The 24,458-nt window shown below is 39.3% G+C and overlaps 1 protein-coding gene across 2 annotated transcripts in view; it reads left to right on the forward strand.

Moving 5' to 3' along the window:
- Positions 1–24,458, forward strand: part of LOC113422690 (cullin-9-like) — a 51,188-nt gene that overhangs the window by 18,518 nt on the left and 8,212 nt on the right. For both annotated transcript variants that reach the window (XM_026683814.2, XM_087962587.1), the window contains exons 10-36: positions 1,589–1,782; positions 2,133–2,341; positions 2,819–3,056; positions 3,825–3,930; positions 4,717–4,944; positions 5,331–5,421; positions 5,516–5,687; positions 6,295–6,400; positions 9,547–9,642; positions 10,313–10,488; positions 11,139–11,272; positions 11,371–11,556; positions 12,187–12,302; positions 13,747–13,929; positions 14,067–14,224; positions 14,924–15,173; positions 15,324–15,495; positions 17,232–17,377; positions 18,612–18,720; positions 19,022–19,218; positions 19,305–19,564; positions 19,660–20,023; positions 20,338–20,478; positions 22,166–22,330; positions 22,418–22,581; positions 23,751–23,844; positions 24,180–24,254. In XM_026683814.2, the coding sequence (XP_026539599.2) occupies positions 1,589–1,782; positions 2,133–2,341; positions 2,819–3,056; positions 3,825–3,930; positions 4,717–4,944; positions 5,331–5,421; positions 5,516–5,687; positions 6,295–6,400; positions 9,547–9,642; positions 10,313–10,488; positions 11,139–11,272; positions 11,371–11,556; positions 12,187–12,302; positions 13,747–13,929; positions 14,067–14,224; positions 14,924–15,173; positions 15,324–15,495; positions 17,232–17,377; positions 18,612–18,720; positions 19,022–19,218; positions 19,305–19,564; positions 19,660–20,023; positions 20,338–20,478; positions 22,166–22,330; positions 22,418–22,581; positions 23,751–23,844; positions 24,180–24,254 (4,530 nt within the window). The remainder of the gene's footprint in view (positions 1–1,588; positions 1,783–2,132; positions 2,342–2,818; positions 3,057–3,824; positions 3,931–4,716; positions 4,945–5,330; positions 5,422–5,515; positions 5,688–6,294; positions 6,401–9,546; positions 9,643–10,312; positions 10,489–11,138; positions 11,273–11,370; positions 11,557–12,186; positions 12,303–13,746; positions 13,930–14,066; positions 14,225–14,923; positions 15,174–15,323; positions 15,496–17,231; positions 17,378–18,611; positions 18,721–19,021; positions 19,219–19,304; positions 19,565–19,659; positions 20,024–20,337; positions 20,479–22,165; positions 22,331–22,417; positions 22,582–23,750; positions 23,845–24,179; positions 24,255–24,458) is intronic.

A 24,458-nucleotide genomic window follows, 5' to 3' on the forward strand; every position in this document is an offset into this window, starting at 1 on the left:
AAAAATTACATTGTGCAGATGAAATTAATGCAAAGTATATATATATATTTAAGAAGTATGAAGAAAAAAGAAAAGAGAAAGAAGTCAATTTCTTCATTGTCTCAGCAATGACTTTAGCAACTTGTTAAAATACAACAATCTCTTCCATCCCATACCTCGCCTCATTCTCTGAAACAAATCTTTAAGACCTCATTATCTATCTTAATCAGCAAAAGTCTGTCAAGGGTTACCAGAAATACCTGTCTGTCTATGCTTGATCTAATAAACCCACCTGAATTCCATCCTTGTGTGTCCATTGTTAACAAATATCTCTCCTTGATAAAAGATTTTGCTCCATTCGGCATTATCAGATTGATACCAATAAAGGAGAATATTTGTAGCTCAGGGTTGAAATGAGGGGTCCTTGGTGCTTTCTGACCTTGGTAGTTTTCTTGCAGCAGTGATGATGTTACCTAATTTGAGTAATGAAATGTCTACAAGAAAACTACCAAGCTCAGAGAATACTGAGGACCCCTCATTAGAATAGAGTAGAGTAGAGTAGAGTAGAGTTGAATTGACTTGAATTGAAATGAATTCTTTATTGGCCAAGTGTGATTGGACGCACAAAGAATTTGTCTTGGTGCAAATGCTCTCAATATACATAAAAGAAAAGATACATTCGTCAAGAGTCAAGAATAATAAGGTACAGCACTTAATAATAGTCATAGGGTACAATAAGCAATCAAATCATACTAGGAAACAGTCAACATATAAATCGTAAGGATACAAACAAAACAATTTACAGCCATACAGTCACAAGTAGGAGGGGATGGATAAGGAGTGATGAGAAAATTAATAGTAATAGTAATGCAGACTTTGTAAATAGTTTATTCTTTTCCTTTAATTATAATACTTAATTCTTTCTGGTGCTCTCTAGTCTCCAATTTTCAAAATCCCACTTTATCATGTTGTTTTTCTTCTGGATGTAAGAACATGGATCATTTTCCATGGGAAGGATTCTTATATATGATTTCAGAATATTATTAAATGCATCTGCTGCCCAAAGTAGCTTTTAATAAGATGGACAGATATATAAATTGAATGAATGAATGAATATGGATCTTTAATCAGTTTATAAAATCAATATTCTCTCTTTTAGTGTCAATTAAAAAAAAGTAAGTTGCTAAACTTGAAACTTCTTTTCTGAAAGATTGAAGAAAATTGTCTCAGTGATTAAGAAATGAGGATCAGCTGAACTATGTTTCCTTAAAGGCTACATTATTAGCTTTGATGGAATCCCTGATTTCTCACCATTCAACTCACAAGCACAACAATGTCAGGTCCTGCCACCTATGAGGAGCTACTGTCCAGTATATCTCTGGGTGATACTGTCCAGTATATCATGGGCCCAGATTCAGCATCTAGCCAGCAATTTCAGCTGTAATGTCCTTACTTTTTCAGAAATGTCTTCAGTTCACTATGTCCTCAAAAGTCCAAGTTGAACAAGATTTCAAACAGCTAAAATATAAAGTGGTGCTAATGAAATACTGGGATAAGGGGAATCAGTTACTTATTTCTGATCTTCATTTTCTGTTTTTGGTTTTTGTAGGCACTGAAAGTATTGGTGGGTGCTGGGAATTGCGAGCTGATCGGTACCAGTGGGAAATCATACCCTCTGAATCATTCAGATGCTCAAATGATGCGGGAAATTTTTGCCAGCATTGGTTCTGCTTCCAGCAAAGAATCTGATAATTTACTCTGTGTAATTTCTATTGCTATTGAGAAGATGTTGGCTACACCTGGGTAAGATGAAAATGAAATCCTGACCAAATAACTAAAGGAACATAACTATGTTCAAAGAATTAACACTAAACAAGGATAAGGAGGGAATGTTGAGAATTCTTTTTTTTTTTCTTTTGTAGAATTTGGTGGGTATCTTATTTTGATAAGTTTTCTGTCTTGTACTTTGAGATTGGAGGCAATCTGACAGACTTATTAATAGTATTACTGTTATTTCAAAACATGTAATAATTTCTTGGAACTGAATAGGATTATTAATTGCTTAGTGTTGGAATATTATGTATTCCAATAATTTTCCTTCCACATCCTCCAGCGTTGCCTCAGTTGCTTATGCCAATTCCTCTTTTCCTCAGAGCCTCATCAGCAGTGCAGAATGGGCTGTTGGTATTAAACATGCTGATCAACAATCACAAGGGCCTGGCAGAACAGTTGGGAAGCTGTGACCTCCGTTTGGTCTTGCAGAGTTGTTGCCAAACAGGCCAGAGCTCCAATGAGACGCTAGCTCGAATAGTGCTCAATCGTTTGGCTGAGCATAAATTGCCATTGAGCCAGGAGAATGCAGGTACAGATTGCTTTTAAGTTTCCAGTTGCTTTTCTTTATCCTGTTGGCATTTTTCTTTGCAAGGGTGTAATTGTTTGTTTTATTTCCACAGAGTGCCCTGTTTTGAAGATCTAATAAGGTCTTACCTCTCCGTTATGTTGGAAAGGGATTGCCCAAGCACGCAATAATTTTCTTACTCTTCAATATCACTATGCCTTTCTGGTTATCCATAGGCTTCCTTTTAATAGCAAATCACAGGAGATGGTTTTCACTTGCTGTATGTTGGATCTTGGAAGGGCAGAGGTTAACTATCCCCATGCTGCTTCCAGGGATCTTCTCCTGCTGGAGAAGGGGCCCTGCTGGAGAAGATGCCCCACCCTTGTGGCCATTTATTGGGACATGATTAGCATCTGTTTCTCCCCCCACTCCATAGCCTATTTCAGAAAATTTTGTTTTGACATAGAGTGATCTTCTCCTTCCCTCCCCTTTTCTATATAGAATCTGAAGCTTCCTTTGAGTTCAAAGATATGGATGTACCAACCCTGCTGAAAAATCTGCATGAAACCAGCTTTTCAAAAGATGTAGTGCTAGCATTGGAGCACTGCCTTTGTGATGAGGGTGTTTACCCTGAGAGAAATGGAACAAATGTTTTGCCAGATCATGAGCATTTCTTGCTGCTCTTGAAAACCCTGGAACAGTTGGGAGCTGAAAAGACTGTCCAGATGGCCATGCTGAGGTAGAATGAAGATGTATTTTACCATCATGGAATGTGGAAGATACTTTTGGAAGAGTATTTGGATTCAAAGAAAATGGGGTGGTTTGAGCGGTGGTTTCTTAAGGTGGGGCCGCTCACTCTTCTGGATAGGTTAGCACAGAAGCTCTGAAATAGGTAATTTATCTGTAAATAATGTAACTTTCTGACCTGCATCATCACAAGTCAGTCTGTACAAGAAAATGACTTGAGGCTTGTGTATACCATAAGCTTAGGAAACAGAACATTGCAGGAAATTGTTTGAAATGGGAATAATTTATTGTTATAAATTTTGGGATACTGCACTTTATAGAAAACTATCACTATCATAGAGGCTTAGAATTCTGGGAATTGCAATCCTAAAACAGCACTGAGATGGATGTGCCTGTAGTGTTTTGGACTCTATGTGAAAGAATGAACCACAGCACAGAAACAGCTTTGTGATCAAAATCATAAAAATGAATATTTGGCATCAGACAATACAGAAAATGCTTGTTGCTAGAGTTAGGCCTGTAGAGAATGCGATTCATCCCAAATGGTATTGGAGCATCTTAAATTGATGAGAAAGAGAATTGTATTTTTTTGCAAGAAAGTGTTAATGAAATATGTATGCAACAAAAACCTGAAATTTATTGTATATTTTACATACAGTTATTAAAATAGTCCAGGCAGTCATCTTAAGACACTAAACTCAAGACTGCTGTTGTTATTAAACTGAATTCTGCATTTATAAGAAGTATCTTCTCTTTGCAGGATTTTGAATAAGTTTTTGGATATTTCCCAAGAGGATGCATTGCCCTGGCATGAGTGCATTGAGCCTTTCCTTTCCTCAATGAGTACCCACAATAATGAACGGGAGGTAAGGGATTAATTGCAACATAAGTTGAAAAGGAGATTAATGAGAGGCATTTGAAGAAGGTATGAAAAACAGTGAGGATGTTGACCAAATTGCAGATTCTTAATTCAAGCCAGTCGTGGTTGGCAAAAATCATTTTTCATCCCTTCTGGCAAATAGATACGTATATAAATGAAATTTGGATTGAAAATTGGATAGAATTGGGTCAGGAAGTCAAAAGCATATGCAAGCAGTCCTTGACTTGCAACCACAATTGAGCCCATAATTTCTGTTGCTAAGTGAGACATTTGTTAAGTGAGTTTTACAGTACCCCATTTTTTACAACCTTTCTTGCCAGAGTTGTTAAGTGAATCACTGCAGTGGTTAAATGAGTAACATGGTTGTGAAGTGAGTCTGCCTTCCCCATTGACTTTGCTTGTCAAAAAGTGGCCAAAGGTGGTCCCATGACAACAGCAACCATCATAAATACAAGTCAGTTGCCAAGCACCTGAATTTTGATCAAATGATGTTGCAATGGTCGTAAGTCTGAAACGTCATAAATCACTTTTTCAGTGCCATTGTAACTTTGAACAGTCACTAACGGTTCTCCGAACTGCTTAGAATGTTAACAACCAGTTCTAGCGAATAGGTGCGAATTGGTAGAATCCCACTCCTGGTTGTAATCCTCTGGAAGATATGGCTAGTGATGAGGGACAAAAGGAAATACAGATTGAAAAGGGGAACTGGTTTGTCAAAAATTGTTTTTCTATACACTTCCTTGCTGAGATTTTATTACGTTTCTATCCACAGGTTGTGCAGGAGTTCATCCGTTTCCTGCATCGTTTAGCTACCACCAACAAAGATTGTGCGGTTGTGATGTGTCGTGTAGGTACAAAGGAAGCTCTGACCAAAGCTATGGACAAGCACAACTCCAACCTGTTATTGGTGACAGAGTTGCGGGACCTTGTGACCGACTGTGAGAAATATGCTAGCCTTTATAAGAAGATGACAACCAGTATCCTGGCTGGTTGCATTCAGGTAACTTTGACCTGTCCTGTGTGTGTAGTTAGGTAGTTGGCCTAGGAACAGATAGATAATGAGTATCAACAGACTGGTCAGATAATCTGTAATAAAAGCAGAGCAAACAGGCAAAAGCTAAATTTGGTCAAAAACATCATTTTTAAGATTATGAGATTCTGCTCTCTTTTTTTATATAGAAATAAACAACTTTCTGATCCTTGTGTGTGTGTGTATGAATATGATTCAGTGCTATGTACAGAGGGTGGTAGTTTAGAGAAGCTTAGTAAATTCTGTCCAGTTGAATAGCTTGCATTATAGAATCAATATATTTAAGAATAAAAAAATTTCTTTAAATCTTAAGCTTTATTAATGAATATATTCTGCTATCTACCTTGCTTATACAGATGGTTCTAGGACAGATAGAGGAACATAGACGAAGCCACCAGCCTATTAATATCCCCTTTTTTGATGTTTTTTTGCGCAACCTTTGCCAAGGTAAATGATTTGCGCCCTTTGCAACCTAAAAATTGAAAGATTCATGCACAGATCTGCTGTAAAGAGAGTAAGTAATTTCTCCCTCGCTCCCTAGGTTCTAATGTAGAGGTGAAGGAAGACAAATGTTGGGAGAGGATAGAAGTCTCTTCTAATCCACATAGAGCCAATAAACTGACTGACAAAAATCCAAAGACTTATTGGGAGTCTAATGGTAGCACAGGTTCCCATTACATCAATGTCTACATTCATCGTGGAGTGGTAGTCAGGTAAGTCCCAATGGAGGCAATTAGCTAATTGGCTTTGAGAGTTTCTAGGCTGCAGGATAAGAGTGAGCTTTATGATCAAATTAATTAAGCAGATAGTTGATCAAAGTCATAAAAGTATGCAAACTTTTCAGTTATTGGGAATTCTATACTAGGCCAAATGATAAAAGTAAAAGCAGGGAGGAGGGATAGATAAATTTGCATCTAATTTCATTATGGTGGATTGTGAGATTAGCAGATACCAGATGATGAAATAATTTCTCACAGTGACTTTTGAAATGAAAAAGCAAATTAAAAATCCCCCCCCCTTTTTTTGCAGATGGCTATGTTGGCAAAAATGCAATATCATACATTTAACTGTAAAATGGCCTAGAAAAAGTTGCCCTGATTGATTAGTTACATTTGGGGGTTGATTATGACTGCATATGTAAGTCTATATGTCAGTGTTTATGTCTATGTAGTAAGTTCTTCTTTGAGAAGAATATATTAGGGGGTATTTCATGAAATATTTTTAGTTACCCAGATAGACTTTTATCTCATGCTTTAGTGTGTATGCCAGGACATCTGACATAAATAGAAAGAAACAAAATTTTCTTTGTTTTTGATGCAGGCAGATGACTTTAATAGTAGCTAGTGAGGATTCCAGCTACATGCCAGCTCGGATTGTCGTGATGGGAGGAGAGAACACATCTAGTATCACTAGTGAGCTCAATACTGTGAGTGCTTCATTTTTTTCCTCTAAAGCAGGGATCCCCAACCTTTTTGACGCCGCGGCCCGGTACCGGCATCAGCTGGGCGCCACGGCCCGGTACCGGCATCAACTGGGTGCCGCCATCTTTTGACGAAAAAGTGCTTCCGGTGACCTCACCGGAAGCACTTTTTCATCAAAAAGATGGCGGCGTAGTACTCGGTGAGCTTTTTCGGTAGAAATGGCTTTCTACCCGAAAAGCTCACCGAAGCGCTTACGCCGCCATCTTTTGATGAAAGTGCTCCGGTGAGCTTTCACCCGGAAAAGCTCACCGGAAGCACTTTTTCATCAAAAAAAGATGGTGGCGCCCAGCAACCAGCGGCCCGGTAAGAGTTGTTCCGCGGACCCCTGCTCTAAAGCCAGTCTGCTTTTAGAAACATACTCAGGGTTCATAGACCTTCTACAAAGAATATGCAGTTGTTTTGAGCTGTCCATGCTTGATTTGATATCCTGTTGGAAACTTGCCATTTCTCAAATTATCTATGCTTCATTCTCTGATACAGTTTAATTAATTTATTCTGTTGAGGTGTCACACAATTCCAAATGTCACTAGTGTCCCTCACAATGTAATAAGACAGATGAAATCCTGTTTCAATTAAACATAAAACGTAATAAAGCATTAACTAAAAATCAGATGATTAAGATGGTGATTCTGACCAAGAACAAAACTAATGATGGACTTTAACCACCCTAGCCTAAAGTCTGGGAAAAATGACAGGCCTTCACGGCCCCCCAGAGTGCTTTCAGAGTAGGAGCCACTCAGGTGGCAAGAGAAATTGCATTTCAGAAGACAGGTGCCATGAGGTCAGGAAGGTGCATCTTGGGTCATGAAAGATGACACAATTTAATTGAAGTGTTGTTGGTTTGTATTAGACAGGTAGACATCATGATAGACAGAGGATCCTTCAATTAACCAGGCCCTATAATAAGTAGGACTTTATAGGTCTTAACCAGCTCCTTGAATTACACCTGGAAGTAGGCAAACAAGTACAACCAAGGCCTTCTCTGCATTAAATCCCAGGGTGAAACGTGACTGAAATGGGTCTAAATATCCAGGACTGATGAGGCCTCTTGAGAATGGGGTGGACCACCGCTTTCAACGGCGAAGGCACCACCCCTCAAAAAGGCAGACACCATAGCGTGGAACCTCCCTAGCCACTTTGACACCCTGCCAGGGATTTGTTTCTAGCAATTATTGAGTGAGCTTACAGTATAGAGATCCCTGACCCACCTTAGCTACTTTTATTATTGGGTGTTTGGTAATTGTAAGGTAGAGAAGCAGAGACAACACAGAACCCTAACCCTTTTTATCGTCTGCCAGTGGCTCTTAGTGCCTTTGAGTTATTGACTGCCACTTGGTTGGATCTGTCTCTTGTTCACCTATACTTGCTAACTTTCCTTTGGCTATCAAACGCAAGAAAAGTATCCCTAAAGTCACTTATTCCCACAATAGCAGAAGAAGCAGAAAGAAGCTGAATGCTGAATAAAGCAATTCAAGGTCCAGAGAAACTGCAGGTAGTCCTCGACTTACGACCATAACTGAGCCTAAAATTTATGTTGTTAAGCGAACAGTTAAGTGAATTTTGTCCCATATTATGACCTTTCTTGCCACACTTGATAAGTGAGTCATTGCAGTTGTTAGGTTAGTAACATGGTTGTTAAGTGAATCTGGCTTCCCCATTGACTTTGCTTGTCAGAAGATTGCCAAAGGTAATCTACATGGCCCCGGGACAAGCGTCAGAATGTTGATACATGACCACAGGGATATTGCAACAGTTATGAGTGAAAAATGTTTATAAGACATAAGCCACCATTTTCAATGCCATTGTAACTCCTAACAGTGACTAAACGAATGGTTGTAAGTCAAGGACTACCTGTTCGTAATTTTAAGGAGCACGGGAACCCATGTCTAATTAAGAACCTATTTGTGCATGTGTATAAGCAACTTTTACATGATTCATTCTAAGGACCCTCCAAACCACATTTCGTTTCCTCAAATTACACAATTGAAATTTTGCATAAAAATATGTTTGGGGCATAATTTGATATAGCTTTGTCCTCTGCCTTTGTCAGTTTATATCCTATCAAACAGACCAATATATTGAGTAAAAACATTTGTCTGGCTTCCTATTGCTATATTGACCAGCACTGGCACTCAACAATTCAGAGATAATTGTTTCTCTCTGAACTGCTACCTAATCAATGAACCAGAGCGGCAAATGATGGAACTTCAGAAGCAAATATTGTTACTTAACCACCAAGATGTACATGTGCATGGTTGAAGCTAAAGCTCATTAATGTGGAAGTACATCTGGATTTTGTACACATATATTTAATGCTCGCATTGGTTGATTCTCGAGGGATAAATGTGACAATGGAAGCATAATTTCTGAGACATCTAATCATATCTGTCAGCTTCTTTTTTACTGCTTCACTGCTGATATATATCCTTGTAATTTATAACTAGTTTTTCCAGGAACTTGACATCTGGTAAAAATTAGAATAACCAAGAGTTTCTGCAAGCAAGAGGGTCTCCCTCTCCATTATTCAATTAAATAAGGTTGAGCCTGCATTATTGCCATGTTTTAAATGTAGCTCAACATATATTCCCAAACTTTTTATGGTAGCTTTACTGAAAGTTTCTATGTGATTCTCAGCACTCAGTGCTAGGGCTCAGAAGATACAAATATAATTGAAGGGTTATTGGTGGTAGAGAAGATTTAAGTGGATGTGTTTTGTACACATCTGTTTTTGTTCTAAGCTACCTTCAGAAATAATTGAGAGAAATCTCCCAGTTCCTGATGAAAGGGATATTCTTCTGTTGATAATGGATGGCGTTCTTCCTGTCCCTAAAAACTTCAGTTGAATGGAGAAGGGTTCTTTGATTTTGTATTTACAAACTTTCTCACTTCAGACTTAAAGGAGTGCCCTGTTATCCTGCCCTGCTAGATGCATTTATGCTGTTCTTATAGGGTGAGCATTATAACCTGCCATACTTTTATCTATGTGGTGGAGAAAAGCTCATTACATGCTTGATTTGTGGTTGTCTTCAGCACAAAAGGGCAGGTTGCTGTCTCCATTTGCATTTCTTATCCTTTGCTCTTTTTCTAACAGGTGAATGTCCTGCCTACAGCTAACAGAGTAGTTCTTCTGGAGAATATGGGCCGCTTCTGGCCAATTATACAGATCAAAATTAAGCGCTGTCAACAGGTAAGTCTGAATGTTGTTTCTTGAAACAAAGCAAAGACTAAAGAGCTGTGCTTGATTATCCCAATAGTTTTTGACACATTGCTATAAATCCCTCATTAAAATGGGTCTTTCTTCAGATTAATGAGGCTTTTCATAAATGCTTCATTTTCCATACCGTAAACTGACATGTTATAGCTTATATTTGGAAATGCTATGTTACTTAAAGAAAATAGGTTCATTGGCTATGTGAATTATAATTGCATGAGTGCCTGAGAAGATATAAATTTTGCTATACAATATGATGGATGACAAATTATTTTCAACTTAATCATGATTTATGCTGCCTTTTTGTATGGAATTTTATTTTCTTTGGGATTTTTTTCTTTGAAAATATTCACCTTCTGGCATTCCTTTATTTCACAGTTCATACAGTTAAAAGTAGTTTTAAAACCCAAAAAACTGGTTTTAATAGCATAGTAGCCGTTCTCCTGCAAAAAAAAGTTATTACAATTTTCTAATTGATAGAATACTGTTTGTTTGTTTTTTGTTAGTGATATGAGAAGTATTGTTCAACTCTAAAAACTGAATGCTCTGCAAATTAAATACAAATATTTTTGAAAAGCACCTGCATATTAGACTGGGAGTTACTTGAAAAGTATTTCCCCATTGGAGAAAACTGTGTTATTTACAGGGTGGCATTGATACACGTGTGCGTGGCATTGAGGTGCTTGGTCCCAAACCCACCTTCTGGCCTATCTTCAAAGAGCAGCTGTGCCGCCGTACATATCTCTTCTATACCACCAAGGCACACACTTGGTGCCAGGAAATCTTAGAAGATCGGATGCAGCTGCTGCAACTTTTCAACAGGTCAGGACTCTTCTGAGAATAATTTTTTTGTCCTTTTCCTCAGGGCTCTCCTAGGGATCAGAGTCTGTCCCAGAGCTGGCTTTTGTAAATCAAAGAAATGAGCACTGGTACAGACCAATGTTCCTAAGATACCCGTGTTCCTTCTTGCTAATTTGTGTCACCACTTCAAGTTAGATCAAAATAGGACTGTGAGTTATGAATGCTACTGTTTTTAAAAGGTTATAGTAACAGAATCTTGTAAAATCTGAATGCTCTTCCTCCCTCCCTCCCTCCCTCCCTTTATGTTTATGACACTTCCTGAAGTTACATTTCTGCCCCAAACTTAATTTTTTTTTCTTTGACTTGCCTTGGTTGCAGCTCCATGCATTATTATGGTTCATCACACAGTCAGTTGTTTAGACTGAATTTGGCATTCTTGTTCATGTATTGAGTCCTTCCCAAGGATGTGGGATAGGCAGATGCTATTATTAATATTAATAATTTGATTTGATTTGTATGATCTCATCTCATATAAGTGGTTTTGGGTGACTCACAACAGATAACGAATATATCATGGTATCCAAGTTCCTATCTCCTCATTGTATCCCTTTTTTATATTATGGAATTTATTTGTTCCAATCCAAGTAAGTTGCATCTTTTTCCTACTGCAGATTGAACAGTGCCTTGCGCCATGAGCAAGTATTTGCCAATCGCTTCCTTCCTGATGACGAGGCTGCCCAGGCTCTAGGCAAGACCTGTTGGGAGGCCCTGATTACTCCCTTGGTGCAGAGTATCACCTCTCCAGGTACTGATTGTGTCCTTGCACAGGTCTTTTGATAACTAGGTCTTGCTTATGCCTTCTCATCCCAAGCAGATGTGTTAACTGTCTTTCTTTCTTTCCAGACTCTAGTGGCATAAGCCCCATGTCATGGTTACTAACTCAGTACTTGGAAAATCTGTATGCAGCCAGGAATTCCATGAGCCGAGCTTCCATCTTTAATTCCCGTGTTCGGCGCCTGAGCCACTTGCTAGTGCATGTGGATTCTGCTGGCCCTGAACTTGAAGAGCTGAAGCCTCCTGTTAAAACGAGTGAGTGTCCTCCTTTGGGGCAAATACGTGAAAAGGTGGCAAGTCTTTCTTCCAGTGTTGACAGAATGGTAACAAAAGGTTGTATCCTCTTGGATATATTATATGATCATACTGACAAGAACACGTCATCTGTAAGATTTTAGTGTAAAGATTGGTGGCATGGAATTATTGACTGGAGAAAAGTTCTAAAGGATTTGGGAAGTTGGAGACAGTTATTTGGGGACTCTAGTAGCTCTCTATCCCAGAAATCTTCCTTCCTACAGTCTGAGAGGAGAAATAATGTAAAATATCACCTCCTGTTTTATCTTCTTTCTATTTTTTATATAGTTGAATGCAAAGATCATGTGAAAAGCAGTATCTTTAGGGAGACTGTTGCTTTTCCCATATCAAATACCCTGGCTATAGCCAAAAATCTGAAATTATGTAGTGTCTAAAAACCCACTTTTCTAATGGGCCAAATTTCCATTTTTTGTACAATCGTATATGGAACAGACTTTTTGAGAAACAGTGGTAGAATTCCACCTGTTCAGGAGAGTCAATTTGTCAGGTGCTTTAAGTATTGTTGTTGGGTCATACTAAAAATTAGGGATTTGTAAGGCTCTCTAATATTGTGTAACATGCAATTTGCAGATGGGAAGAATGGTAAGAACAAGGAATCAAGCTCAGGAGTTATCAAGCCAGCAGTGAATAAACCCTGTGGGATGACAGGCATCACACAATGCTGGAAAGATGTAGTACAGCAGCAGGTAAAGATGGCTGAAAGATGATGTCCAGCAACAAGGGGGTGAATGCATGCATGAAGCAGGGAATTGTGATATCAATGCAGGCTTTGGGGTTTTTGTACTGACATCTTCTATCATAAGCTGTTAGCCAGTTCATCATTCATGCTTCTGTAGAATTCATGGTACAAGTTAAGAATCTTCAGAGAACTGCATCAGGAGTGCTGAGGCGTCAAAGAGAGGCTGATGTGAAATCAAGCTCTCAGGTGAAAAGAGTATGTCTATTCCAACTTTGTTATCTGCTAAGCTAGGTAGAGTTTATTGTTAAATTTCCAGCACATGGCTCCTGGCTGCTTTTAGACTAGGGGTGTCAAACTCAAGGCCCATGGTCTAGATTTGGCCTGCGTAGTGTTTAAATCTGGGCCATGGGGCCAGCCTGAAAATAGCAAAGGACTGGCCTGTGTGCACACCCCCACGCCTTGTTTCCGGCCTGGATGACCTCCTGCAGCACTGTGCCAGCCACTGTTGCTGGGTGGGTGTGACCATGGTGGGCATGGTCTACTGGAACTTCCTTTTTCCGGCTTCCGGTGGGCTCCAGAGCCCGGGAGGGCCATTTTTCGCCTTCTCAAGAGTCTGGAGGTCTCCCCTGGGTTCTGGAGGCCCTCTGGAACCTGAAACAGGCCTATTTCGCGACTTCCGGTTTTTCCGGGAAGGCTGTTTTTTGCCTTCCCAAGGGTCTGGAGGCCTCCCCCGGGCCTCCGGGAGGGCAAAACCAGCCTCCCTAGGCTCTGGAGGCCCCCCAGAAGCCATAAACAGGTCCATTTCGTGACTTCCAGTTTTTCCGGGAGGGGCGTTTTTTGCCTTTCCAACGGTCTGGAGGCCTCCCCTGGGCCTCTGGGAAGGCAAAAACGGCCTCCCCCAGGAAGCTGGAAACAGGCCTGTTTCTGGACTTCCGGAAGGTTCATTTTTTCCCCCTACCAGAGCCTCTGCACAGACCCTGCACTTACCTCCATTGAAAATGGGCCATGTGGAGACTCCTGGGAGGGGTGAGGTAGGATGGGCGGGGCCAGCCATTCAGTTGAAATACTGGTTCAGTGAACCAGATGTAACACTAACATCCGGTTCGCTCGAACCGGTCTGAACCAGTAGAATCCCACCCCTGTGGACAGCCTCTTGTAGCACTCTGCTGGCCACAATGTTTTGGCTGGCAGGGTGTTTCAGGAGGTGTCCGTCCTGTCTCCTCTCCCCCTCCACCCCAGCTGGCCCATGGAGCATAACTAATGCTGATCCAGCCCTTGATTATTTAAAATATTTAAATTGAACATCTTGAATAAATAACAATTGGTCCTGAAATTTGTTTGAATCCAATGGAGAATTGTTAAGCCTTCCTTAACAATACTTCCTCAGGTGAGATCCCATTGAGTTAGATAAAAAGGTTGAAATGTGCCTCTGCCTCTTCTCTGTTGTCCAGGTGAAATGTTTCTTGGAGTCCTCCTGGCAGGCCCCTGATTTTGTGGAACAATATTGCAGAACCTACCAGCGCCTCCGAACTGCCATGGAGGAGCTTTTTGGACAACAGATTTCCTTCATGCTGGCCTTATGCCATGGTTTCTCTGGAGCCTTATTGCAGCTTTCCTTCCTGACAGCAATGCATGTAAGTCAGAGGTCAGGTAGATATTTAGGTTACCCAAGATTTCCAAAAGTAGTTATTAAATTGTAGTTGTTAATATGACAGAAAGAAATATATGTTAAATAAATGCTTGGCAAGTAACATTTTAATCTGATTTCCAGGTGAGTGAGCAGTTTGCCCGTTACATTGACCGGTGGATTCAACAGAGTTGGGCAGATTCGGGTAACGTGGACACCTTTCAGTGCCTCCAGCAGAGCCTGGAACCCGTCCTCTTCCTAGCAGATCTGGAGCTGGCCAACACTTTTGAGCGATTCTACCGGTGAGGCTTTTGTGGAGAAGAAACAGGAAGGGAAAGATGAATATACTACTTTTACTAATAGAGTAGACAGGTCTCAGGTAGGAAGCTTTTTGGCAGTAATGATAAAGCATCTTGTTGGTCCTTCAATCCAGATGATGTCTTCAAGGACATAAATATGGCTCTGTTTTAATGAGTTCAGTAGTTCTCAACTTACAACCATTTGGTTAACTATTTGAAGTTACAATAGCACTGAAAAAGTGTCTTACAATCGTTTTTCACACTTAAAACTGTTGCAGCATTCCCATGGTCATGTAATCAAAATTTTTGACACTTGGCAACTGGTATGTATTTATGATAGTTGCAGTGTCCCAGGGCCATATGTGATCACTTTTTGTGACCTGACAAGCAAAGTCAATGGGGAAGCCAGATTCAATTAATAGTTAATAAAAGTTAACCACATAACAACTGGAGTGATTCACGTAATTGTGGCAAGAAAGGTCATGGGGGACAGAATTCACTTAACTGTCTTGCTTAGCAACAAAAATTTTGGGCTCAATTGTGGTTGTAAGCTGAGGACTATCTGTACTTTGAAAGGAACCTGGCTCCTTCTTATGAATCAAATAAGGTTATATCTCCAGACATACTGTAAAGATTGAGAATAAGGGTGGCTGATGGATGACCCTTGTTCTGAATTTGACCTTGAACACCTTGCCTCTCCAGGTACTATCTAGGAGATCGTCTTCTATCTCAAGGAAAGACGTGGCTGGAATCTGCTGTAGTGGAGCACATTGGGATCTGCTTCCCCAACCGTTTTCCTCAGCAGATGCTAAAGAACTTGAGTGATATGGAGGAGCACCAGCAACAGTTTCATCTTTTCCAGTTGCAGCAGTTGGACAAGCATCTGCTGGAACTAGATCAGCAAGGAAACCATGAGGAGGAGGAGGAGGAGGAGGAGGAGAAGGAAAATGAGGTGAATAGGTGAAAAGAACAAAGCTAAAGCAAAAGTAGTCCTCTGACCTAAACAATATTTTTGTCTTCTCAAGTTTCTTGTCTGGTTGATTGCTGACAAGAATGTCCTTTTGTTAGTCACAAAATTATTTTGGATCTGTTTTGATCCCAGATGATGGAAGGTGAACCATTTTCTCAGGAGAAAGAGGAAGAAGTGAAGGTATTGGCTTTGTCTCCACGTTGTTGGACCATCTCGCCCCTCTGCTACCTGGAAGACCCTGCCAAATTTTTCCCATCCTCCCTCAGTCAGCAGCTGAGAAAGTTTGCAGACTTCTATACCCAGAGTGAGTATGAAGCTATCCTGAGTCCAAATTGGGGTAGGAAGGAGTGTTCTTTATAGGTCCCACTGCATCCTGATGTAGTTGTTGGTAAGCAAACCAAAAATTTCACCCAGAGACTTTATAATCAGGGAGGGTTCACAAACCTGGTAACTACTAGTTTAGATTTCTGCTAAAGAAATTTCAGTAGATTTTTAGAGAGGGCATCATAAATATTTATTATCTTTGGAAGAATTGATCAATTATCCAGGTCATTGTTGTCCCGAAGGTGCTTTTTCAAGATGTGACTGGACTTTCTGGTTTTTCTTTGAAGACATTTAACTTCTCATCCAAGAAGCTTCTTCAGCTCTGTGTTAGTTGTGCCTTCTTCATAAATTCTGTGACCTGTTTTAATACTTCTGTTGGCAGAAATGATTTCAGTTCTTGGAGTTTGTGTTGCACTCTCTCTTTCAAAACCTCAGTTGTGAAATTAATCGGTTTTATTCTTTCATTGAGAAGTTGGAGCTGAAGAAGCTTCTTGGATGAGAAGCAAAATGTCTTCAAAGAAAAGCCAGAAAGTCCAGTTGCCTCTTGAAAAAGCACCTTTGGTTTTCTTGTAATAATGTTTGTAGTTCCAAAAAGATCCAAATGGTATTTTTAGAAAAAGAAATGATGGAGGGCTGCCACCAAGTTTCCCTTTCTTCTTGACATACTCTTTCTTTATATGTGTGTTTTGTTCTTCAATCCTCATTCTCTTTGTAACCAAACCACCTCACTGTACATTTTTCATAGTGGTCATTCAGTTTGTATTCAGTCAACATTCATTCAACACCCACTCATTATTAACACTATCCGTTCTTGTTTACCTCACAAACTCCTTAATTTAATCTATTCTCACTTCATTTCATTAAACTTTTTCCTTCAGACATATCAACATTTATATAACAAAGTAGGCAAAAATACCGTTTTCAAATCTGGCCTTTTTCATTTTTTTGATATTCATTTCTCAGAACGGATTACTGTCATTCTCCAAGTGTTTTGCATATCTTAAAATTTTGTTCTTATTTTTTTCATTTTTTAATATTTAGAAAACAGTCATTCTTTCAGCCTAACCTACTTCACAGAGTTGGTATTGGAGGGAAAACAGGAGTGAAACATTATGCAAAAAAATTCACCTTTACTTGTACAGAATAATGGCAGGATGTAAAACTTACCATCATTATCTACAACCTCTGTTGTACACCAGCATACTGTTGCCCATTCCCCTCCATTAGTAGGGATAAGGTACTCGGTGACCATGAGATGATTTAATTAACTAAATTTTATAGTAAGGCTCCCCAATTCAGAACAAGCTGCATATAATATTAGAAGCAGATAAAAATAATTATCAAAATATGAAGCAACACAAAAAGGTTGGCATTTATTCACGGTGGGAATACTCTTGAGGATCCCACCATCATGCTGTCTTGAGATCTGGGAGAGAAAAAAGGGTTTCAGGAATATTTAGAATAGGGTCAGAATGAGGGGGCATAGTGACTACTGCTCCAGAGGGCAGCACTACTGATGAGTGATAGTGAAAGTATGGTTTCTGCATCCCATTAGATGATGGGATTATCATTATTGGCTTATATGATTATTGTTGCCATCTTAAAAAGGAGAGTTCGCAGTGTCTAAATAATTGCCATGCCTGGGTCTGAGGGCTTATAGAAATGTTTTGGTGAGCTTTCAGTGTATTTTTCTCTGACTTTTTTCATCTCTTTTAGGCCGGAGCCATTTTGGGATGGAACATACAAAGCCACAGCGTTTACAGTGGACATGGCTGGGTCATGCTGAGCTAAAATACCAGGGCTACATCCTGCAGGTGTCCACCCTGCAAATGTACATTCTTCTGTGCTTCAATCATGCTGAGGTTCTGACTGCTTTGATTCTTACTTCATTGACATCCTAGGAAATTGCTTCATACCTATACTTACCCTGTTTCTCCAACAATATGGCCTCCCCCAATAGGAAGTCCCAGCATGTTTTATAGGCATGAAATGAAATTAAGCCCCCCCCCCAAAAATTAAGGCCTATATTAAAACATGCGAAATGGGGGGGAATGGTGGGGGGGGGGGGGCTTGCCGTTAGGAAGTACTTTTGTTGCACACCCGGATATGGTGCTGCCTGCGTTGACCCCAATAGGACGTGCCCCACCAACGCCGAGGTCAGCATCCAAGCCGTCGCTGCCCGCCCGCCCGAAGATGCAAGTGGGGGGGAATTAAGTCACCCCCGAAAAGACGGCCTAGCCATTTTTTCGGGGCTCAAAAAAAAAAAAAAGACCCGGCCTTATTATATGAGAAACACGGTAGTATTTATCCATCTGTTTTAGTTTTATTGACATTGATTGGGCTAGGAATAAAATAATTGTTATTTAGCCTCTCCAATCCTTTCCCCTGTTTTTGGCTTGTGGAAGGGAAAGCATGTTATTGAAAAATGGAAATGCATATCCTTGCATTTTCCAAGGATTTGTCTTGTACTGAGACATCAGTGATAGGGAATTCGGTGTGAACATGCTCTATTTAGATCTTTGTTTGATACAGATATATATAATTTGTCCGTTTCATAAGATAAGGATGTTTTCTCCCTGATTAGGGTGACTGTAGTGGCATAATGTTGGATCAATGAATTTTGTTTATCAGCTTGTGTTCAGCCAGCTAGTTTGCCTGATTTAGGCTGGAGGTGGCCTTTTATTTACTGGTATTGTTTATAAAGACAGAATAAAAATCTGATAATTAAAAATAAAATAAATAAATTTAAGCTGTATAGAATCCCTGACAGTTGTATAGAATCCCTTTCAATGAGACTACCTCTTCTGAAAAAAAATAGTATCCTGACATTTTCTGCAGTGTTATAATCTTAGTATGACCCAACGTTATTCTGAACGGGATGATTGTGCTGAACCGTTGGTGATTCTGGATTGATTCTTTCTGTTCTGTACTGGGAAATTATCAGGGTCTCTTCTACTTGTCAATAGCACATATCCCTGCAAATATATTGGGGTCTCAGAATGGAAGTGTTATTGCATTTGTAATATTATTTACAGTAGGAGCATTGTGTCCGTTTTTTATATGTTTAACTTTTTCTTTTTCTTTTATTGGTTATAGGAAGTTTCTGTGGAGACACTATTAGAAGTCACAGGTCTTTCCCCTGTCCTACTTAGTCATGCCCTGAAACCCCTGACAAAGGAGAATGGGATCCTCACCCAGGGACAGAGTAAGTAGAGAGGACATTCCTGTAAAAGGAGAGGGGATAATGAGAGTATGTTAGTTGGCCTGAAAGTAGGATGGGATTATGACTTTTATTTGTCTATATAATATATTTCATCTTAATCTCTTCACAACAGAATCATTAAATAAGCTTTTAGTTGATTTCATGACTCAATGATGAAGCTTCGTTTCAACTTTAGTGATGAATTTAAAAGAATTTTCCAAGCCACATGTCACAGAATACAGCTGAATTTAGAAAGACAAAAATATCTTAGCTCTGCTCAGTTCCTGTCTTCTCTGACTGCTAGGTCTTTTGAGGCTGAATGAGGGGACACGGTGCCAGGCTTCCGGTCAGCGCCTGTGGCTCTTGCCCAAACAGATGTATTTGAATGTGGAAGAAAATGAGGGCTGTGCACTAGAGAAGAAGAGGAATACCATTTGCTGTCTCCTTGTCCAGATCTTGAAGGCAGAGAAAGAGATGCATATTGACAACCTGGTATTTAAGGTATGGAACACAAAGACTTAAGCCCCTTGCTGAACTCAGTTGGCAGCCAAAAAGATGATTTTCTTCATTCTTTCTACCTTGTTTAGGTGATTGATGTCTGCCAGAAACGGGAGTCTGGTAGTACCCAGAAATTTTTGAACTTTTGCTGTTGTAGCACAGATGTCCTCTCTTGCATCCTGCATCTGCTGAGCCAAGGCTACATCCAGCGCCAGGAGGATAACCCACATATCCTGGAGTACATTTCGGCAGACCCCACCACACCTCACCGGGGTCAAGCCCAGCTAATTTTTCAAAACATTAATTGCCAAAAATCAAAGATCGCTTCTGGGACAGATGCAACCAAAAGGTAATGCTGTATGTTAATGTGCTGTGCATATACAGTAAAAACTGAAAGCAATCCTTTTTTGTTGTTGTTGTTCTTGATAAGGCTTTTCTTGTCAGATTGGATACCTTTGGCCTTGATACAGAACAGGTTCTGATGGAAACGGTCCTCTTGCCTATGGGACGTACAATGAATCAAGAAGAAGTTGAGCTGCTGATGACCCAAACAGTGGAGAAGGTGTCAGACACTCTGAGCGTGACTGCAGATATAGCTCAACATCTGCTGATACACTGTAAGTGGAATGTGGATGTTCTGATTCAGCGATACACAGAAGACCAAGAGTCGATGCTGTTTTTCTCAGGGCTGCAAGTGAGAAATCCTCAGCCACCCTCAAGTCCTGTCACCCACTGTCCTGTGTGTGTGAATCCTCTGAGTGAAACAGATGATCTGCCTCTTCTGTGTTGTACGCACTACTGCTGTAAGGTAAGAGCTTCCTTACTACTATGATAATAGGTATTTGGGAAGGGGAGCAATTGCTTTCATTCTGTCAAATTAGTAGCGTGTTAGTCAGCCGTCTTCCTCTGGAAGCCTGAAACATCTTGTGTTTCCTTCATCTTTGTTGTTTGGACTTTATTCATATCCGTGAAAGAACATTGCCGGTATTGAGAATTGGTTTCCATTCCTATTCTCAAATAATTTAATAGCATTTTCTTTCACAATCTATGGTAAACTGCAATTGAAATATTCCCTAATTCTATCTCTGCCTTCAATTTTATTTTTATTTTTTTCTTAACTAGTCCTGCTGGAATGAATACTTGACTACTCGAATTGAACAAAACCTGATTCTGAATTGCACTTGTCCCATTTCTGATTGTCCTGCACAACCCACTACTGCCTTTATCCGCTCTATCATTTCCTCCAAAGAAGTCATTGCCAAGGTAAGCAGGGTAATTGAAAAACTGACCAGTCCCTTCCAGAAAGGAAGCTTATTCTTATGAATTGGATGCTTGCTATATCTTAAAGCCTTAAAGTTGTCATAGAAGGTTAAGCTGTTAATCCGTTATGCTAGATATGCTAAACTTCACATTAGTAGAGACTCTCTTGCTGTATATGGCTCAGGTGGTTGTTGCTTAATGTCCACAGTTGGGCTCAGAATTTTGGACCTGACTTCATTTTATGACCATTTTTATGATAATTGTTAACCGAATCGCTATGGTCATTAGGCAAGCCATCTGGTCATTAAGAAATCCAACACACCCAACAGGAAAGTGGCAAAAAATATTGCAGGTTGCAGTCACGGCACCCTGGGATGCTGCAACTAGTTGTAAATGTAAGCCTGCTGCCAAGCTCCTGAAATATGGTCTCTTGATCATAACACAATGTTTTACAACAGCCAAAAGTTGTGCAGTGAATATTGGTGGAATCTAAAGAGTACTTGGTCAAAGTACTTGGTATATAACTATATAGAGAGCCATATATGAAACAAAGTAAAAGATAAAGAATATATTTTTATCCATATATACTGGTTTGCATACTGTTGTACTTTCTCTTGCATATTATGTTATAGTAAAAATAAAAATTTAAAAATATATCCAGATATAATCCCCTAAAATGTATTACTGGAGGGTGTGTGTATATTTTTCCAGCACCTCTTGCCTTCAGAAACATTCTGTGTGTTAGTTTTCCAGGCAGAAAACTAGTGAATGTGATGCTTCTGAATGCTAGAGGCCTCTTTTTAGCCTCCAGAACGATCTCAAGAAGAACACCATTTGTGTGAGCGGTGAGCGCGTGCACTCACCTCTCATGCAAAGGAAGCTTCATGTGCAAACGCCAGTTCCTGCCGCTTGCATGAGGCAAGTTTCATGTGTGAGTTTCAAGGGGAGCTTAAGTAGAGCTTTGTGCATGTTACGCCACTCACGCGGCTGGGTTCCAAACAGGCCACATAATGAGCCTGGTAGTGGGCCATAGCCCCGGGGTTAGGGGCCCCTGATTTAAGGCACTACATTAATTGTGCGTTTGCATCATTTCCACATTAATCTGTTCATATCTTTAAAATGGATTTAAAGGTAATCTGTTAATTCCATCTGAAGTTAGGATTTAAGAGCTTTTCCTAGTTAACCTAGTTACAGAATTCCACACAATGACACACAAACCCATTATCCCAGCTCAATAAAGACATTTAAATAATGATTTTCTGATAAATGGTTTGGGTAATGAAGGAAAAAGTTTGGGAAGCACTATTCTAGTTGGTTTTGCTGACTGTTTCATTTATAACATCATTTCATCCATCTGCATTCTTCAGAAAATTATGAAACAATATATTACTTAATATATTACAATTATGTAATTACTAAATATATGTCTTTATTGAGAAAAATGTTAGATTAGTTTGTGAAGGGATAAGTCTCATCTCAATAAATTCTTAGAGAATAAGGTAGTTTATTTTTGCACCCAACATTAATAATATTAGTAAGGATTAAGGTGCTATCTCTTTTATAAAAATAAGAAACCTGTTGAAAACCTGCTTCTTTTGTTAAGAGATTTATAATATGCATATAATACAAATGTTTCCTAGATATTTTTGATGAGAACTCCAAAGCTAACATTCATGCATTTTTAATATAGTATGAGAAAGCCCTTCTAAGAGGTTATGTTGAATGCTGTTCAAACCTAACTTGGTGCACCAACCCTCAAGGCTGTGATCAGATACTCTGCAAGGAAGGCCTTTGCTGTGGAGAAGCTTGTTCAAAGTGCTCTTGGATCTCCTGCTTCAGCTGCAATTTTCCTGAAGTAAGGTTAATATGAAACTTGGTGGTGGTGGAGAGCTCTCTTTTTAGGACCATTTACCACATAGTTTACTCTCTGGATTCTTCAAAGGCCCACTATCCTGCCAGCTGCAGTCACATGTCTCAGTGGATGGATGATGGTGGTTTCTATGAAGGAATGACTGTGGAAGCCCAGAGTAAGCATCTGGCCAAACTCATATCTAAAAGGTGTCCAAGCTGCCAAGCTCAAATAGAGAAAAATGAAGGCTGTCTACAGTGAGTATGTTTTTCGGTACACTTTTGTATAAAGAGGAAAAAATATATAGAAGGAAACTTCAGTAATTTATAGTTTGTTTGACAGATTGGATTATTGTGCCTTCTCTGTCAAAGGCACAATTGATTTGTGTCTTCCTTGTGTCTTAGAGGCAAGAGGCTGCAAGTAACACCCAATTTGATCACCTTTCTCCATCCTGATGCCCTTTAGATATGTGGGAACTACCATACCTGAACCATTCTGTTGTTTTTGGGCATTTTCCTTATGTAGTTTTTGTAATACCACTCCTATCTCCATTGTCAGTTAAGGAGCATTCTTCTCCCTTTTTAATTACATTGAAGTATGGGTGTTATTTGTCATTACTGCTAACATTCCTTTGAAAAGTTAGAATGGAAAACTTGATTTGTTGGACAGAAAGTAGTCTCTAGGTTTCCTCTGTACATATTGGTTTGTGGTGTCTGGGCACCTTGACTCAACATTTGCATCCTTAATTGCTGCTCATGTGTTCTAAAATCTCACAGAGCAAATAAATCCAAATAAAGCTTAAAGAATATCTGTTTATCACAGTGTTTTCACTGACCATGTTTGGATGTGATGCTACAGGCAGAGCATCATCTGAATCTTACTATTTATCATCTTTCAGTAGAGAAAATGTTCTCTAGTATTTGCTTTTATTTTTATCATTAAAGCAATGCTTTTTCCTTTTCTTTTTTAATACTGTGGTGCCATTCTGTATGGCTTTTCATGTTTTATTTATTTGGTCAATTTATGTGGCCCCCATCTCACAAATCATAGAAAACAATAAAAACATTACTCCACTCCCATAATTTGCTGGAGAGTACACTTAAGTTCCTACCAGTAGAGCCACTTTGCAAGCTCCATGTTACTAGATTCCCCAGGCCAGATGGAAAAGCCACGGCTTAAAAGACCAATAAGGTCGGGGCCAATCTGATCTCAAGGGGAATTAAGTTCCAAATGGTGGGTACTGTGGCAGAAAAAACTTTCCTATTGGATCCCATCAGATGACGTTTCTTTATGGAGGAACCTGGAGCTTACTCATTAGCGTGTACTTAGCTGAAACAGCCCTTGAGTTACTTTTCACATTGATGATCCAAAGAACGAAGTTGGTGGCCATATCTTACTAATGGCCCTCATCCCCCATTATATGCAGTATGACTTGTGCCAAATGTAACCATGGATTTTGTTGGCGTTGCCTGAAACCTTGGAAACCAACCCATAAGGATTACTACAACTGCTCTGCCATGGTGAGTATTTATGTAAAAGACAAGTAACTTTTCCAATAAAGGAATATTCTTTTCTAAGGAAATATGTAGTAATATGACCTTTTTTAGTGTAAAGCAAATCCAGGTATTTTTTTTATTTATCCTGGCATTTGGTAAAAAATATTACTTTTGTTTTTTATCATTGTACTGTATATCAGTTACCGACTTTTATGTTTTAGAAGTATAATTACATTTGTAATTTTGGAATTATTTTCCAATATATGTATAAAATCCACATTATATGTACAGTCTTAAGAAATTTTAAAAGAAATGTTTGGTGTTACTTTGAATAACTGCATTCAATTTTTCCCCTTCAGGTAAGCAAAGCAGCTCGACAGGAAAAGCGTTTCCAAGACTATAATGAAAGGTGCATTTTTCATCATAAAGCAAAGGTCAGGATTACTATTCTTTAGTTGAACCTGCATAATTAACCGTGTACTTTTATGCATTGGTCATCTTAGAATATTTAGCTATAGACCATTCTAGCCATTGAGAACAGTAATATGTCATCACTTCAATCACGTAAAAAGGCAGTTTAGGAAGATTGATTGTTTTGTTTCAAAACTAATAAATTAAATTAAGCCAGTTTACTAGAA

Source organism: Notechis scutatus, chromosome 1 (genome assembly GCF_049901735.1).
Source record: "Notechis scutatus isolate UNSWTSFEM ecotype Mainland chromosome 1, rNotScu1.2, whole genome shotgun sequence".
Lineage (NCBI taxonomy): Eukaryota > Metazoa > Chordata > Lepidosauria > Squamata > Elapidae > Notechis > Notechis scutatus.